General features: G+C 41.9%; 2 protein-coding genes across 2 annotated transcripts in view; both read right to left on the reverse strand.

Annotated features, from left to right (window-relative positions):
* Positions 1–1,153: 1,153 nt before the first annotated feature.
* Positions 1,154–8,534, reverse strand: GCSH (glycine cleavage system protein H). Its single transcript, XM_064459643.1, has 5 exons — positions 8,374–8,534; positions 4,759–4,838; positions 3,507–3,570; positions 1,857–1,988; positions 1,154–1,283 (listed from the first exon to the last, which is right to left on the reverse strand). The coding sequence occupies exons 1-5, from the start codon at positions 8,495–8,497 to the stop codon at positions 1,186–1,188; spliced, it is 498 nt and encodes a 165-aa protein (XP_064315713.1). The 5' UTR covers positions 8,498–8,534; the 3' UTR covers positions 1,154–1,185.
* Positions 8,535–9,073: 539 nt separating this feature from the next.
* LOC104048414 (polycystin-1-like protein 2) overlaps positions 9,074–15,853 on the reverse strand; it is a 42,215-nt gene continuing 35,435 nt past the window's right edge. Inside the window, exons 38-43 of the mRNA XM_064459931.1 lie at positions 15,181–15,308; positions 14,679–14,839; positions 12,765–12,975; positions 11,291–11,392; positions 10,028–10,159; positions 9,074–9,184 (exon numbers count right to left, since the gene is read on the reverse strand). Coding sequence (XP_064316001.1) covers positions 9,074–9,184; positions 10,028–10,159; positions 11,291–11,392; positions 12,765–12,975; positions 14,679–14,839; positions 15,181–15,308 — 845 coding nt within the window. The remainder of the gene's footprint in view (positions 9,185–10,027; positions 10,160–11,290; positions 11,393–12,764; positions 12,976–14,678; positions 14,840–15,180; positions 15,309–15,853) is intronic.

A 15,853-nucleotide genomic window follows, 5' to 3' on the forward strand; every position in this document is an offset into this window, starting at 1 on the left:
CCCGTTTCCTCTTGGATCAACCTACAGATACTTGGTTTGCACTCCTGTTTTGTGCTTAGCTTCTAATCACCATTTTAAAATTGTAGGACAAAAGTTTTAGACCAAGACTCTGCTGTACTACCGTTTTCCTAAAGTACAGGTCCGTACAACTCAAGCTTACCCTTGGATGTCACATCGACTTTGAGTGCACTTTTGTGGATTCAGGAAATATTAAGTCTAATGGAATTCAGCTGCTTTAGCTTACTGGTTGGCAAAGCAAAAAGTTTAGTCTCATTCCTGTGACATCATTACAGCAGTGCCCCTACTTGATCTTAAAGACAGGCATACATGGATACATTTTATGTCAAACTATTACTGATCAGAGTTTTCTGAAGTATCTACTCTTCTGAAACCACAGCTGCTAAACACAAGATGTAGAATTCCTTAATTACTTGTGACATGGGTAGTGGTTACCCAACAGAAAACACAGCCTAACCAATCCACTCGAGAACCTTGATAAACTATCATTGCATGAGTTTTGCGTACTAAAAAAAGCATATAAATGAGAAGACAAGGACCCTACTCTTCTGCCTCAAAGGCAGAACTAATTTGATTACATGGTACAATGAAGAAGGAAAACAAAGGATTAATAAATTCTGTAATAAAGTAAAAATCATGCGAAGGGGTAGTCGATATGGCTTCTCCTTTCTCAGTATCATCTTTGCAACAAGAATTACAAAAAAATATTAGGAACGTAGGGTGGCACTGCTTTCCAGTATCTTGGGAGCAATAGAAGAGGGAAAACTGTAGTCCAGGTTACAAAAACAGTCCTGTGCCTACAACAGAACTATCTTAAGGCAATTGTTACTAAATTTGATTGTCAAATGAATCTTGGAAAGTATATATTTTGGCAAATAAATTATCGTAATTATTGGATTCGTTAATATCCACTATCCATAAATATTGGATAATTCAAAAATATCATAGATAACATCCTGAAGTTACATAAATCAGATAATCTAGAAGAAAAAACCCTCGCACATATGCAGGTGTTAAACATTTTTATCACAGCAATTATTTATGGCCCATATATATGTGATCATAAGAGGTATTTTTCAGGTTGCCAAAACTGGATATTCTTTACTTTGCTGATTGATGACAAACTACACTGAAATATTTTATATAGATTTATTTCATTATTCCAGCTCAGTCCTCAATGGATTTTATGTATTTCTCATAGGCTTCTTCACTCATCAGTTCATCAAGTTCAGCAGGGTTTTCCACAGTCATCTTGATCAGCCAACCTGTAGTTAGGAAATTAAAAAGAAAAATGGTTGCTAATATCCTACTAGACAGACTCATCCATGTTACTGCCTTAGGAGAGTACTCCCAGTAGGCATACGAGCCCTGTAACGCTGGTAGAATCAACAGCACTTCTTGTGCAGGCAAAACAATGCTTCAGTACTTTAAAAACTGAAGAAAGAACCTGTCATAAGAAATGGCCTTTTGAGTCAGACCAGCTACCTAATTTAGTACCGTCTCTGACAGTAGCATTAAGGAGATGCTCTCTAGAAAAACAGCCTGACCTCTCGGCATCATGAGCTGTTACAAGATCAGAGAAGAGAAATGTGATCAAGGAAAACATTTAAATTCAACCACAGTCTGTGTCTGAGAACACCACATTGTGAAGCAGCTGTCAGCAAAGACAAGACTACAATAAGACTTTCATGTTAAATTTTATTGGGCTTGAACTATATTCAATATATTCCATTTAAGCCTCCACAGCACTGAACTGGAAGAACTAGGAATTGCAGAGCCATGCGTGACAGCAAGGATCCAGCTGGTGTTCATTACTAAAGATAAAAATGACATCTTACCATCTTGATAACATGATTTATTGACGAGCCCTGGATTATCTGCAAGGGCAGCATTAATCTCAGTCACTTCTCCCGAGAGAGGAGAATACAGTTCACTAGCAGCTTTCACACTTTCCAAAGCTCCAAACTCATCTGAAACACAGAATACAATTGAACGCTTTTCAGAGGAAAACACAAAGTGCTTCGGTTTTTTTAGTCAGACATTCTGGTGATGACCTAGCCAGTGAAGGCGTATCTTGATCCTGAACAAGGAAAACTGTCAAGGAGATTGAAGTCACCGACTTTATGACAATGATTAGCAGTATTAAATTTGATCTTTATGCTCCTGAATTATTCTGGGGAGCTTGCATAACACTAGCTAGCTGGCTACTACAGAAGGGACAGAAATTTCTTACATTTGGCTAATCCTTTGGCTAAAGCCTTACAGCATATGTTGTGATAAAGGGCTAGAAGGAACCACAGCCAGCTCTTGCGGCAAGAGGCCTAAATATGCCTTCTACCTACAAGTTAAACCTTTTTATACATAATTTGCTTACAAAATGGACACATCCACAATTTCAGGAATCCCAGTTTTTCTTCAGAAACACTAGCAAGTGTTACATTTGCACTCACTGGAAAACACGCATTAGTATTCAGAAGCACCACACTGGAATCACCCAGCCGCTCTTCCCTTCTTTCTGTTTCACAGGCAGTTATGGAAACAGTGCCTGGAGCAATGTTAGTCCAGAGTAACTCTAAGCCACAAGCAAATAAGACAGAGGCTGGAGGAACACGGAGCTGTCAGAAGAGTAGATAGGCATCAGCACAAGGAACCAGAGAACAACATGTTCTGGGAAAGCCTGGAATTAGACTAAGGCCAGAATGGGTAAAAAAGAGAACGACTAAACAGAAATGAAATTCCTTCAGATACAACAAAACTACAAGTTGGTTAATTAAAACCCCGAACAGAAAGACCTTTTGTCTAACATTCACCATTCAATGTGATGCAATAGGCCTGCTACTTCACCTCCGTAAATCTACATTCTTGTTCTGCAATGTCCAAAGCTAATGACAATCTTTTCCCCATACACTACCAAGACAGCCCTCTGTGTAAATGCGGGAACAGGCTCTTCCTTTCTACCTGTTAATGCTCACTCTTCTGTAACATGGAAAATTACAGAACTGAATGAGTAAGATTGTAATGATTTGTACATTGCTAATGAGGAAAACCCTATGATTACAGCTGATACCCCCAAATTACTGAGTCTCTATATTCACAGAGCTTGATATCAATTAGATGTTTCACTCCGTGCAACTCGTGAAACACCTAACTGCAGAATTACAAATAAGCCAGCCTAAACACTAGCAAGTTCAAATCAAAGCATAAATATCTTAAAAACAGAGTATAGATAAAATTGCAAAAATATATTTCAAATGTTTGATTTTCAAATGTCTTAACAGTTTAATAAGCTGGTATTTTCTGCTACCATGCATGGTCTGACAGTGCAAATTTGAAGTTAAAGCTGTCTCTTATAGAAATACCTGAATTTATTCTGCACCCAGAAGATTTATAATGTAATTAATGAACACAAATTACTTCATAAAATTCATCTTTGCAAAAGGAGAGAAGGATGAGTAATTACTTAATTAGAAATTAGAGCTGAAACTTACCATGTTTACTCAATTTTGTCCCAACTTCTGGAAGACTACAGTAAACAACATCCCCTAATGCTTCCTTAAAAGAAAAACAAAAGCATCAAAGCATACATTAAAGAAACTATACACAATACAGTAAGTCTGGAATCACTATATATAAAGTAATCTGTCTCTAAATTTAGTTCTCATTCCTTAAGGACTGCATATTTTTCACATTTTTAAACATTTAACTTGGAAAAACCGTGCTTTGTTATCATGCCCCAAATGCCAAATTACTGTTTATCTATTACAGTGGTAATAACCCTCAGGCTGAGTTACAAGATTCATATACAGATTTCTTCAGGCAGAACCTACTGATCTTCTTACACCAGCTAGAGTAATAGTTTTAAGGGACAAAGTTCCCAGTGGTTTGAGGGAATTACCTTTTTGTTACAAAGCGCAGAGTATTTACTTCCAGTTCTATTTGAAAGAAAACGCAATGATTCCTCCACAGAGCCACCAACAACCGGGGATCCATTAGCATACAGTTTGTCCTCACTGACTTAGTAAGGAGCCTTATCACCATAAGAATGGTCTCAACCAGAATAGGCTTCTGGGGAATGTACCCTACCTCACAGAAGACTAGGGATCTTAGAGTATTAGTGTTGTTTACAGAAAACTGAGATTATGGGAAATGGTGCTTGTCCCAAAAAACATTAATTCCACTTAATTGATAGCTTCTCTCATTAGGTTTTCTTAAGTTTCCCATGCAGTGAATCTCTAGCCTGAATTTGCCTGTGACTATTCCATATCAAGTACTTGCATGAGAACAAAACAAAAATTCCAAAGAAATTCCTATCCTAGAGCTAGAAATACATGCCATGTTGTACTTCTATTCACAATTGTTCTTTAGCCGGAGGGATTGGACTGTATTCATGGTCAAGGGAAATTTGACCTAAAAAGTGCATGATACCTTCTTCACGTAGCCACAAACTCCTCAGGCCTGTAAGAGCTGAAATAACAAAGGAAGCTTTAAATTCTGTTGAACCATGAAGTTTCTCAAGTTCAGCTCTCTATAGGCTCAATCTGAAGTGATTAAGAATTTATCAGTATGCTAAAGCATCACTCACTTCAAAGAATGCTATAGATCCAAGTCCAGAAATCGCGCTCAGTGTATAGCGTATGCAATTAGAACAATAAAACCCAGTAACTGTCCAAAGAGCAAGGACAACGGCACATATGCATAGATAAATATTGCAGACTTTGGTAAGGGGGGAGGGATCAATACCTGTGCAAAATTGCTGATTCCTACTGTTCCAATGCCATTTTCAACTGATATCCATTCATGCTTGTCTGTGAATTTGCGGGCTAAAATGAAACAAACTTGGTATTTCAGAAATAAGTGACATGTTGCTCACTTAAATACAATAACACATTTGCAGGCTTAAACTATGGCATTTCTTTACTGAAGTTAGCTTTGTTCCTTTTTCTTGGAAAATATTTTAAATGGCAAATGCAATTTACAGAAGCATTTTGTGCTGCTCCTGGCATGCTCAGTGACACAGTAGGAGCTCACCAGAGGTTCTGTTAAGAGTTCCTGCGCTAGTTCTTGTGCAGTCATCTAGAGACTGGTAAGTACAGGAACAAAAGGAGTAGTTCCACATCAAACAAAAGTATAAATCTAAAGCACGTGTACTTTACTCATAGCTATGCATTTCTATGATAGCTTAGTGGCTTTTCAAGCATATGTGATGTTTGTTTCGAAAAACCACTTTATTATTCCTGGGAAGGCCAGCGTTAATGACTCACTAGGAACAGTGTCAGTGTTAAAGCATCTCATTCAAAATACTTAGAGCCATCAGCTGAAGTAAAAACGTTGCAACCTAGCTAACAAGGGTGGCTGATCCCCCTCCCTCCCCATGACATTTCCTATAGAATCTATTTCTCCCTGTTTAGTGTTGTCATAGCTCTATGTAAAATTGGGGCAAATTAATAAGGTGACTCATACAGGCAACAGTTACTTAAGGGAATTTGCTCTCTGTTAATACAGTTACTGTGAGAAGAACACTACTATTACAGTTACTACGTGTAGTTTTAAAATAAGCTTACTTAAGACCCCGTTAAGTCTTTTCACAGCAATCTTACAGTTCTACACATATTTTAGATCTGCAATATTCAGGGCAGCTTGTGCTAGCTTTTATCAGAAGTAATCCTTTTTATAAAGTCATATAGAAAATTTCAAAAGCAGTAATTGAAACAGGCAACATTTTTCTTACTACCATTTTACCTGGAACTTTTCTTACTCTGAGCATTATCAGCCTGCTTTGTCTGTTCTCTCATTTCCATTGTTTCCCCACAGATACTTTCTTTCCCTCACCTTCCCTACGCCCTCTTTTCTTAAAACAATAATTTATTTTTCATTTTCACTTGTAGCACCTATTCAATCAGGCATGGGATGTTCCAGATGCTGGAGAACATAACTTCTTAGAGCTCCCTGGGTGATTAGTGCCAGCATAGTACAGCTGGACCTTCCTTTTGAGTTCAGAGTTAGCTCAGGCTCTTCCTTTAAGCTGGATCCTTACACCCACTGGAGAAACTACACTTCTGCACACCCTTGTATATTTTCTAAACTTGTAGATGAAGGAAAACAGAAGTTCTCACACTAGACCTGCTAAGGTCTTTCCACTGTAGGTCAGTGAAATTTTCAGCTGTTTCAGTTGTAGTGATCCTCATATTTACATCTGAACACATGTAAGAGAAGCAGATGAAATGGTTTGTCGTTCAAGATGGCCTAAGTTTTATAGGCCTCTATATAGTAGAGCAATGCATGTTTCTGCAAGTACAGTACACAATTTTTTTTGCTAAAACACAAATTTAAAGTATTTCTCCATGAATTATCACTCAGAAAACACAGACAATTTCAGCTTACATTATTTATGCCTATAAAAATCTCTCAGGACACGTTCTAATGAACAGAATAAATAATTAGTCTTAAATCATTTTAGACATTAAATCCATAGGAATTTCACTGGAAATGAGTAATGAACCGTAAGAACGGAGAATGATGCAGAATCTCAAGCCCAAGCTGAACATTTGTGACATTGCACATCAAAGAAGCCAACCAATATCTTTCTATGTAGGATAATAATATAAGTTTTATTTATAAAGCAAGGTTAAAAAAAAAGAAAAACAGAAGACTTCCATGATCAGTTTGGAACAGAGCAGTAAAATGCTCCCAATAGTTAGAAGAGCACATAAGTGTCTCATAGGACAAAAAAGTGAAAAATGAGAACTGCTAACCATGTAACAAACCCCACTGCAAATAAAGTAAAGGTCAAATTAAAAAGAGTTAATAAATAATCTCAAAATTTGAACTTTGAGCGTATGTGATCAGCCCATTAAGTAACACAAATTCAATGAACACGAGATGTCAAAGCACACCAAATCTCTTCTGTGAGCATTCTTTTTCAGAAGAGCAGCTAAATACTCTAGCCTCATTCATTTCAACATGACTTTGGTTTCGGCTTAACTAGCACATTCTAAATTCAGACCTTCACTTAGTCTAGCCTGCCTCTATTGAGTATTTCATATATATATGCTTCAAGAGTGAAGGAAAACTCACACCTCCACAGAGGCATGCAAAATTTTTCTTCTCTGCCTAAACCAAAAGCATAATTTAGGTTATTGCTTCAAGTTTTATCTATAAAAAAACAACGCGCATATTAACAATTAGAATAGTGAAAAAAGCTTAGCTTTTGACTCAGTTTGCAAATAACAACTAATAAATGTTATTTTGTTCACTTGTAGCAGAAGACAGTTAAAACGATAGGTTAAAAGACTATCTGGAAGGAAATTTATGATCTCTTCTTATTGGCAGTCATTACTTTTATAGCATACTCTCCTCCTCTTCTATCTTTCCGACATTGCTGTCCTCTAAAGTATTGCAGATTCTGTTTTTCAGACTTCTGTGGCTAACTTTCACTCAAAGAGACCTGCAGCAGCAGCAGACACTTTCAGAATTACCTACAGAAGTGCTAAATCACACCAAGCACCTCCTGCCCTAACACTCCTGCAGCTACACTGCACAGGCGCTGCTCAGGCCAAGCCAGGCTCCTTCAGCACCAAAGGGGCCCCGAAGGTCCAGCTCGGCTTTGCTGGCAGCCCACGCCAGCCTAACTGCTGGGGCTGGGGCCGGCCTGCCTCCACCTGTCCCCGCTGCTGATGCTCCCCGGGGCTGCCAACGAGCTGTTTCAGCACGACGGTCCCAGGAAAAGCTATCCACTTTTTTTTTTCTGTCAAGTTTGTTTTCTCCGCGCTCGGCCCACTCGGTGAAGCCTGCGGCTGGGGCCGGAACGGGACAGGGCCACTTTGCTGAAAAGCTGCAGCATGGGGAGAGAGGAGGTTAAAGGTTTTCCGCCAAGTAACGGCGATGGCCCAGCTCCTCGTGGGGGGAGGAGCTGGGAGAATGTCAGCACCGGGACAGGGGCAGGTGGAACCCGCGCTGCCAGAAGCAAGCCGGGACGAATTGCCCCCCGCAGCCGTAAGCCCTTGCAAGGCTTCAGCCATCTTGCGCTGCTTCTCCCCGGCTCCCCCAGGGCCGCCCCTGCGCCAGCGAGGGGAGACGGCCCGCCCGAGGCCAGCGCGGCGCCGGGGTGCAGCACCCCGCTCCGCCCGGACAGCCACGGCGTTCGGGCCCGCCTCGCTGCGAGGCGCTTCTGCGGAGCGGGGGCCGGCGGCGGGGGTGCGAGTCCCGGGACATCCCGGCGCGGCAGGGGGTCCCCCCAGCGCTCCCGGCTGCTGCAGCAGCCCGCCCTCGTCCCCTCCCGGGAGCCCTGACAGAGGGAGCGAGGGCTCCTCGCAGAACCGGGCCGCTCTCCCGCCGCCCCCCCCGGCCGCCACTCACCGGACAGCACCAGCGAGCTGGTGGCCAGCCTCCGGGCCGCCGGCACCCGCAGTGGCGGCGGCGAGAGGCGCGGGCAGCGCGGCACCAGCACGGGCCCGACCCGCCGCACCGCTCGCCACGCCATCTTTGCCGGGGCGGTCGGGGGGCGGCGCCGCGCGGAGCTCCCGCCTCGCGGGGGCGGCCTCAGCGGCGGCCGTTGCCAGGCGCGGGAGGGGGCGGCCGCCGCCAGGTACCCTCACAGGCGGCGGGGCTCCCGGCGGGGGGGGGGATCGCGGGGCCTGCAGAGCCGCCAGGCAGCCGCGGGGCACAGCTGCTTGGTGCCGCCGAGGCCGCGGCCGGGGCGGGGGCCGGCTGGCGGGGCCGGGGGGCCGCCCGAGGGGGTCGCCATTTTCCCCATGGCGCTGGCTTGGCGGGAAGAGAGCGGTTTCAGCCAAGCGGTGCAACAAACGCTCAGCGTTTATTAAATACAGGTGCAAAGTCTACAGCAAGTACACGTGAGACTATGTTACGCTTAGCATTACTCCTTCGCTAATAAACCACAGTAACATCAGTCGGCAACAGCGTTCTTGGTTGAATGCCACAGCATTTCAGTCAGAAGCCACAATAACCTAAGTCTAGCCGCTGCAGCTGATAGTTAAAAAGTAAATCTTCCACCCACAAAGTGACTTTTCGTCGTGGTTATCATTTAATCGTTGACAGGTTATTTCAGTTGGTCATTAGTGACTGGCTTCTCTTCCTTCTTGCATTTAATCCCGAAGAAACTGAAAAGTTTCATTAGCATTAGATCAACAATCTCCTCTTCTTCTGAAGCCTAAAATAACAACGAGAAGTAAGTTACTCAGACTTGCAGACCAGAAGTGGATACGGTCTCTGCTGAAGCCAGAGAATGTTGCAAGAGAAAATCTCTGCTTGAGGTGAAATTTTCACTCTAAGCAGAGCACAAGTAGCTGCCAAAGCAAAACACCATGCCAATATTTTTATCAAGACAAAAGTCCCAGATGAGCATGGGTGAGCATGGACATTACAGAAGAAGTTTTGGCTCTGCCAAAGCCCATGGAAATCTTGCTACAGGAGCCTGGAGCTCACTTGCCAGCTACTAGTGGTATATGCAGCAGTATATGCAATGAGCTACCCACCATTTCTAGATGAGGGAAATGAGAAAAACTAAACATATCTTGTTTTCTATTGACCATATCTTTTGTCCTCTTCTCCCTTGGCTTTACACCATAGAGGAATTTTGGACAGCCCTGCAGTACTAAGCTGGATTTCACACCATGCTGTCAATAGATTGAATGGGTCAGGCACTCACAGTGACATATTTAAGAGGAGCTGTAAAGTCCTCCTAGAGTCAGTAGCAGTTTTGGCACTGATTTCAATGGAGCTGGGGCACAAGCCTAAGACTATTTTGCTCAATTTAGTATGTGAACAGAAAGCTACAAACCTGATCTTGTACTAAATGTGAACAAGGACTCATCTGAACAGGAATGGACAGCATAAATGTGGAAAGTCTGAAGTGCGCTTTATGAGTCAACGTTGCCTTCTTAAGAGTTGGACTGAGTTTATACAGGCTTAATCCGATGGTAGAATACCTAAATAATGACTAAGCAGTGCACAATAAATGTTAAAACCATCAGGAGAGCTTAGATGAACATACCTGGTAGTGCTTCTGCTCCTCGCTAAAAGCAACCAGAATCACTGAAATGAACAGATTCAGTACCACAAATGTCATGAAAATTATGCAGGATCCAATTAAGAATGAGCCTAAAATTGGATTGTAGTCCAAGACCTGTAGTATAAGGTAAGACATCATATTTTGATTGTAAAAAAAAAACCCAATCCAGAAACCAAAACAACATACATACAAGCAGTTAAGACACAATAAGGACTTCGTCTCTGCAAATCCCTGTGGCTAATAAGTTGTGCTATATATATCATACGTATATATATACACACACAGACTTTTTCCCCTTTAGTCACCTTCCTATGTTGGTACAATACAATACAAAGATGATTGAATATTTTACATCTCTGGTATATGAATATGGGCAATCTTTGGGGTTTTTTAAGTGTTTGCATTTGATTGTAATTGTATTAAAGTTTCATGTGAAAGTTGACAAGCCTGGAGATCTGTTTATCTACAGAGCAGCTGGAGCTCCATCGTGCCTCAGCTTTCAAAGTATAGGTGAAATCTCTGTATGCTTTTACTTAGTGTCTTTACAAAGAAGCCCAGTCAGACTGTCACGGATGCATATCAACTAAGGGCTGTGTAAAAATCCAAACCCCTCATTTTCATGTAAGCAATAATGCAGGAAGTGGGATGTAGAGGTTGAAAAGCTTTATGCCCAATTACTGATCTTCAAAGCTACCTATACCTGGTTGGATCCATGGTCTAAAAATGTCTACCAGGGAGGACTTCACTGTCAGGCATGTCTGAGAACTAGCTTAATCCAGAGAGTATTAAAATACCAAGGGTATTTGAAAGAACTTAATGAAAAAGTCAAGAATAATAAAAACAAATGTGACATAAAGTTCCCTTGTGAAAGGGCTTGCCTTTCTTGAGAAGCTGATGGATGCATATTCAGAACAAATGCAGGGCATTGCTCACATTTCTGTTGTAGCTTTCTAAGGAAATTGCTCAAAACTTTCAGTAGCCAATAAGTGACACATCTAATTAAAATGTGAGCACTTTTCTCAGCGAAACGTTCATTATGAGCCTATTGATGGTCAAAATGGGATGTGAGGTGTATTTCGCTTGGTGTCTTTTTTTTTGTCTTGGTGAGAAGAGGTGGCCGCTTTAGGAGACTGTGGATTAATGTCTAGCACTAATTGAAAGTCTTTCTATTTGCTGGTTCAAAGCCCATTTGATAGCTGAGCTGCTGATTACACGTGATAAACTTCTCAAAATCAGAGGTGGTACCTCCTCATAGTTGAAGATTCCCAGCTGAAGACTGACCATGGTCTCTGCTGAATCAAAGAGAGTTTTGTAAGAGTAGAGCTTCCAGCCAAATATCAAGTTTGTCTGCAGAGAAAAGAAGGGATATCTTGTGTCATCATCAGCATACTTGCTGCAAAATCAGCTAATGACTGCTCTGTTAAGAGAAAGCCCTCCTAGCGTGTCACCAGAGCCATGAAGCTTTTTTTGTGTTTTGGGTGGTTTTGGTTTTGTTTGGGTGTTTGTTGGGGAAACACCAGACAAGGTCATAGAAGACGAGTAACCTAGAGCTAAAAACTGGATTCACACTTTCTGAATGTGTTTAGCTGTAAGACCTCTTATCATGGATAGGAGAATGTGTTATATCTGCTCAGCTTGCCACCAGATATGTAAAAAAATCTGCAAATACATGACAAAATCATGAAAGTAATTTACCCCACCTCCAAGGGGCAGATTTATCCCTGCATAATTGACGAAATTAATCAGTCACAAACGCTTGCCTTTCAGTGCACAGATCCTTCCGGATAGGCAACCTCCTTGTTCACCCTCAGTAACCAAGGTGCTATTTTCTTCATTTATATCTTGTGGGCCTACTGTGTCTGGTTTAAATGGGGACTGCTGCAGTCTCACCTTTTTCTCCATCCCTCTGCCTCTTTCTTTCACCGCTCCATCCCTTGCATGATGTGACAGCGGGCTGGGTCATGATCTCATCACTTACTTTAGCTGTTAAGTTTGTGGCCACACCAGCGCCTAAAGCTACTCAGTTGCTAGAATGTCAGTGCTGGAGGGAGAGATGAGGAATGTGAGGTCAGGCAGCGAGAGACTGCAGCAGGTCCCGTTTGTCACAGGACTGCCCTTTACAGGACAGTTTGGATTTGGCTCAGATGGTTTCCAGTGATTTTGCAGTTGAGATGTGCTGAATTTCCCACATCACTCTGCCAAAAGATTTACACGAAATGTTTCAGCTAAAACAGTAAATATACATACATAGTTGCAGTCCAATAATTCTTTCATCTCACTAGAATGAAAATATAACTTTATTTGCATAATAACTGCTCCTATAATAGGCAGAAAAATAGTTATTACCACTTAAAACTAGCCAAACAGAAAGCGGCACTTGCTGCACTCTCTCCAGTTTGTGCTTTATCCAGAAAATTATTCTTCCTGTGCTTTGTTCTTTGTCACACTTATTACACCCAGAGAATCCATTTTTTCATCTCAGAGTTTGATTTTTGTACTAAATTTCAGTTTGCAAGGAACAGACAAGTGGATATTTTAACTTCTATTTCACTTACACTGAAGAATTGGGCTCCAAGGTGCTAAGCTAAGATTTAGATAGGCAGCTTTATTCAGTTTTACATTTCAAAGCTATGTTGCTTTCAGCATTCAGAAGTAATTCATTTAACCTGACAGTGCCTGGAGGCAGACTGCAGGCACCAGAAACCACAGTGGTACTCACAGCAATGGAATAGGCGAGGAACATGATTGCAATAATAGTGATGAATCCAGAGATATCGCCCCATGCCCTCCTTAGAGTTGAAGTGATCATGTTTAGTTTAGGGTTGAGCCTCAGGAGATGCCACAGTTTCACTGTGGAGAGAAGCACTAGGAACGCAATCAGGTAGCCAAGAACTGCATCAGCTCTTGCTGTTTCGTTAAAGCTTACACAGCTGTTAGAAAAAAAGAAAAGATGTAATAGACCGTGCACACAGAAGCCTTTGAAGTGCATAAATGAGTATGCTGGGAAGGCCAGTCACTCTGTCCTTGTTTTCAATGGAGAGCTAACTGGAGTTCTTGCTTGAATGTTCCCATCTGTACTTCCTGCTGTGTGCACACAAAAAGCCCAGCTGTACATGGCAGATTTTTTTTTAATCAGCATTAGCTAGAGCTGAGAGAGTGTCTAGGCTGTAGCCCAAATGCTGCTCATTTTTAGCAAGTCACAGTTTAAAGGCAGCTAATGCAAACATACTATCAAATTCTGATCCTTAGAAAGGAAGACAGGTTCTTCTATGCATGTGTAGTTGAGAGGATGGGGTTACTGGTGCTGTGCAGTACCAGGATGCACTGGCTGTGACAGGGTTAGCTAATTTCCAACAAGGTGTGTGAGAAGGTGTCTTCTCACAAGAGGATATCAACAAAGAGGTGATAAGGAATGAAGTAAAAGATTGGAGGTCAAAACTGTGATTTGTGATTGAGGTGAGTCAAGTCTTAAAGTTGGCTGAAAAAACCTTGGCAATACTTTTATTTACCATTTTATAAATGGTAACACATCATTTGTACTTACGATTTTGTTTACAACAGAGGTGACAACAACAAGCTTTTATAAATTATGTATGCTAATATAACTTGACATACACCTATATGATATGTGCATGCTGCATTAGCAAGAATGTAGCTGTTGGGTTAAAGTTATTTATTCTTTCCTCTCATTCAGCACTTGTGAGGTTGCATCTGAAAAACCTGAGTCCAGTCTTGGGCTCCCCAGTGCAAGGAGGGCATTGAGTACAGTGAAGGGCCACTCCGGTTGGGAGGCAGGGCACAGGACATACAATAGAAGGATGTTGGAGCTGGGTTTGTTCAGCCTGGAGAAAAGAAAGCTAACGAGGCCTCTAACCGCTGTCTCCAACTGCCTAGTTGGTGGTTATAGAAAGGATGTAGTAAGGTGCTTCCAGGAGGTGCGCAATGAAAGGACAAGAGACAAGAGCTACAAGTCACAGCAAGAGGAATTCTAGCTGGATGTGAAAAGACCTCTGTTTTTCTCCCACAGTGAGAGGGATTCAGCACTGGGGCAGGGCTCCAGGGAGGCTGTGGAACCTCTGTCCTCGGAGATGCTCAAAATTCAACCAAACAAGGCTCAGAGCAACTTGATCTAACACCAAAGCAGGAGGTTGGAGCAGAGACCCCCAGAGGTCCTTTCCTTCCTCAATTATCCTGTGATTCTATGACCTCTTTCCTGTGTGACCATTTTTAAACAGATGTTACAATTTTCCATTCTGTATAAAATAAGCCATTATTATCCTCTAACCAATGGCTTTTTACAACAAAGAATGAGGCAGATTATGTACTATCTGAATGGATGTCCTGTAGCAGAAAGGCTTGTTGATTCCAGAGGGGGTGATGCAGAGAGGGAACTAGCAGCTAGGCTAGGGAACTTGGTGCTCAAATCTACTAGATTTTATCAGAGCAATATCAGAATAAAATCCTATTGCTGATACACATCTAAGCCCTGAAATACTTACATGTTTCATGACTATAACCATATAGGGTAGCACTATCTAGCACAGACAAGCTGCTGTCTGGGAAAAGAAAAAATAGATTTGTTTCTGCATAAGTAGCACTGACACAGGATGCACTAACTAGCATTAGTACTTACTCCTCTTTGTGTTCCTGGTAGTAGCTGATGTCTCGGGTCCCAAGGACTGTCCGCTTCACAAACACTGACAAGGCACTCCAGCTAATCAATATAATGGCCATCTCCAGGAGATTCCACTTGCTGTGGAAGTATCGCCATCTCAGAGTCTTAATCAGTCTTCCCTGTGGAAAAAGGATTTTTACTGTTTAAGGCTCATGACTCCATATCATAGAATACATCTCTAAGATCAGGCATATCCCCTCTGCAATAAAGCAGATACTGCACATCGATAAAACTACATCTTGCAGTAATTTCTCAGTAGCTTTCTCAAAAGAAGCATTCCAGCCACATAAGAAGTTGTCCCCCTATTATTTAATACAGAATCCATGTCTGATTCAATCTTCCACTGGTGCAAGTCACCAGCAGCACTACTGAAATCAAGTACAGCCCTAAAGTTTTTGTAAGTGAAATCAAAACCAGACATAAGGTGATGCGGTCAGCCGAGCTTTCCATTGGGTCTCACCTGTACTATCATGTAGTACACAATAAAGAGGAAATAAATTACTTCTGCTGCAACCACAAAGATGTGGAGACTGTTGGTGTATGGGTAGAGCCGGACACTTTGCAGCTCTGCGCTTGTGAAGAAGGCCCCTAAAAAATAGACAACTGTTCACCTCAGTTCTCTAATAATTACATCTTTCTGATTTCATTCAAACAATTTAGTTCACCAGTAAGATTTCTGTACTCGCAGTCACATCAATATGAGACTGAATCCCACTATCAAACTAAGATTTAGACTTGGTTATGTGAGTAGCCTTATAAGTGTTCTTTGAAATTTTCCTCAAATAGGAATTTCGGGCAGTCAATGCCTGTTAGAGTGCTTGTGCTGTCTTGTGTGACAGCATGATACTAATCCCGGCAGGGCTGGGTTTGGAATGGACTATAGATGCAGAAATGGAGCAGGAGGACCTGGAGATCTAAATCTGAATCTCATTCTAAAAAGAAAATAAACTCAGCTTTGTGGCCCAGTTTGGGCATTTTCCAGTCCTGGGACAATCCTAAGGGAGGCGACTGCTCAGTTTAAATGTTTTTCTATGGCCTTCAAACCAGAATCTAGTTTCACTCTTTTCTTTGTTGTATCCAGATTATGTATGATATGATTACACAGCTATGTATTAGAAGTCTTCTGGAACAAA

This window comes from Phalacrocorax carbo, chromosome 8 (assembly GCF_963921805.1).
Source record: "Phalacrocorax carbo chromosome 8, bPhaCar2.1, whole genome shotgun sequence".
NCBI lineage: Eukaryota > Metazoa > Chordata > Aves > Suliformes > Phalacrocoracidae > Phalacrocorax > Phalacrocorax carbo.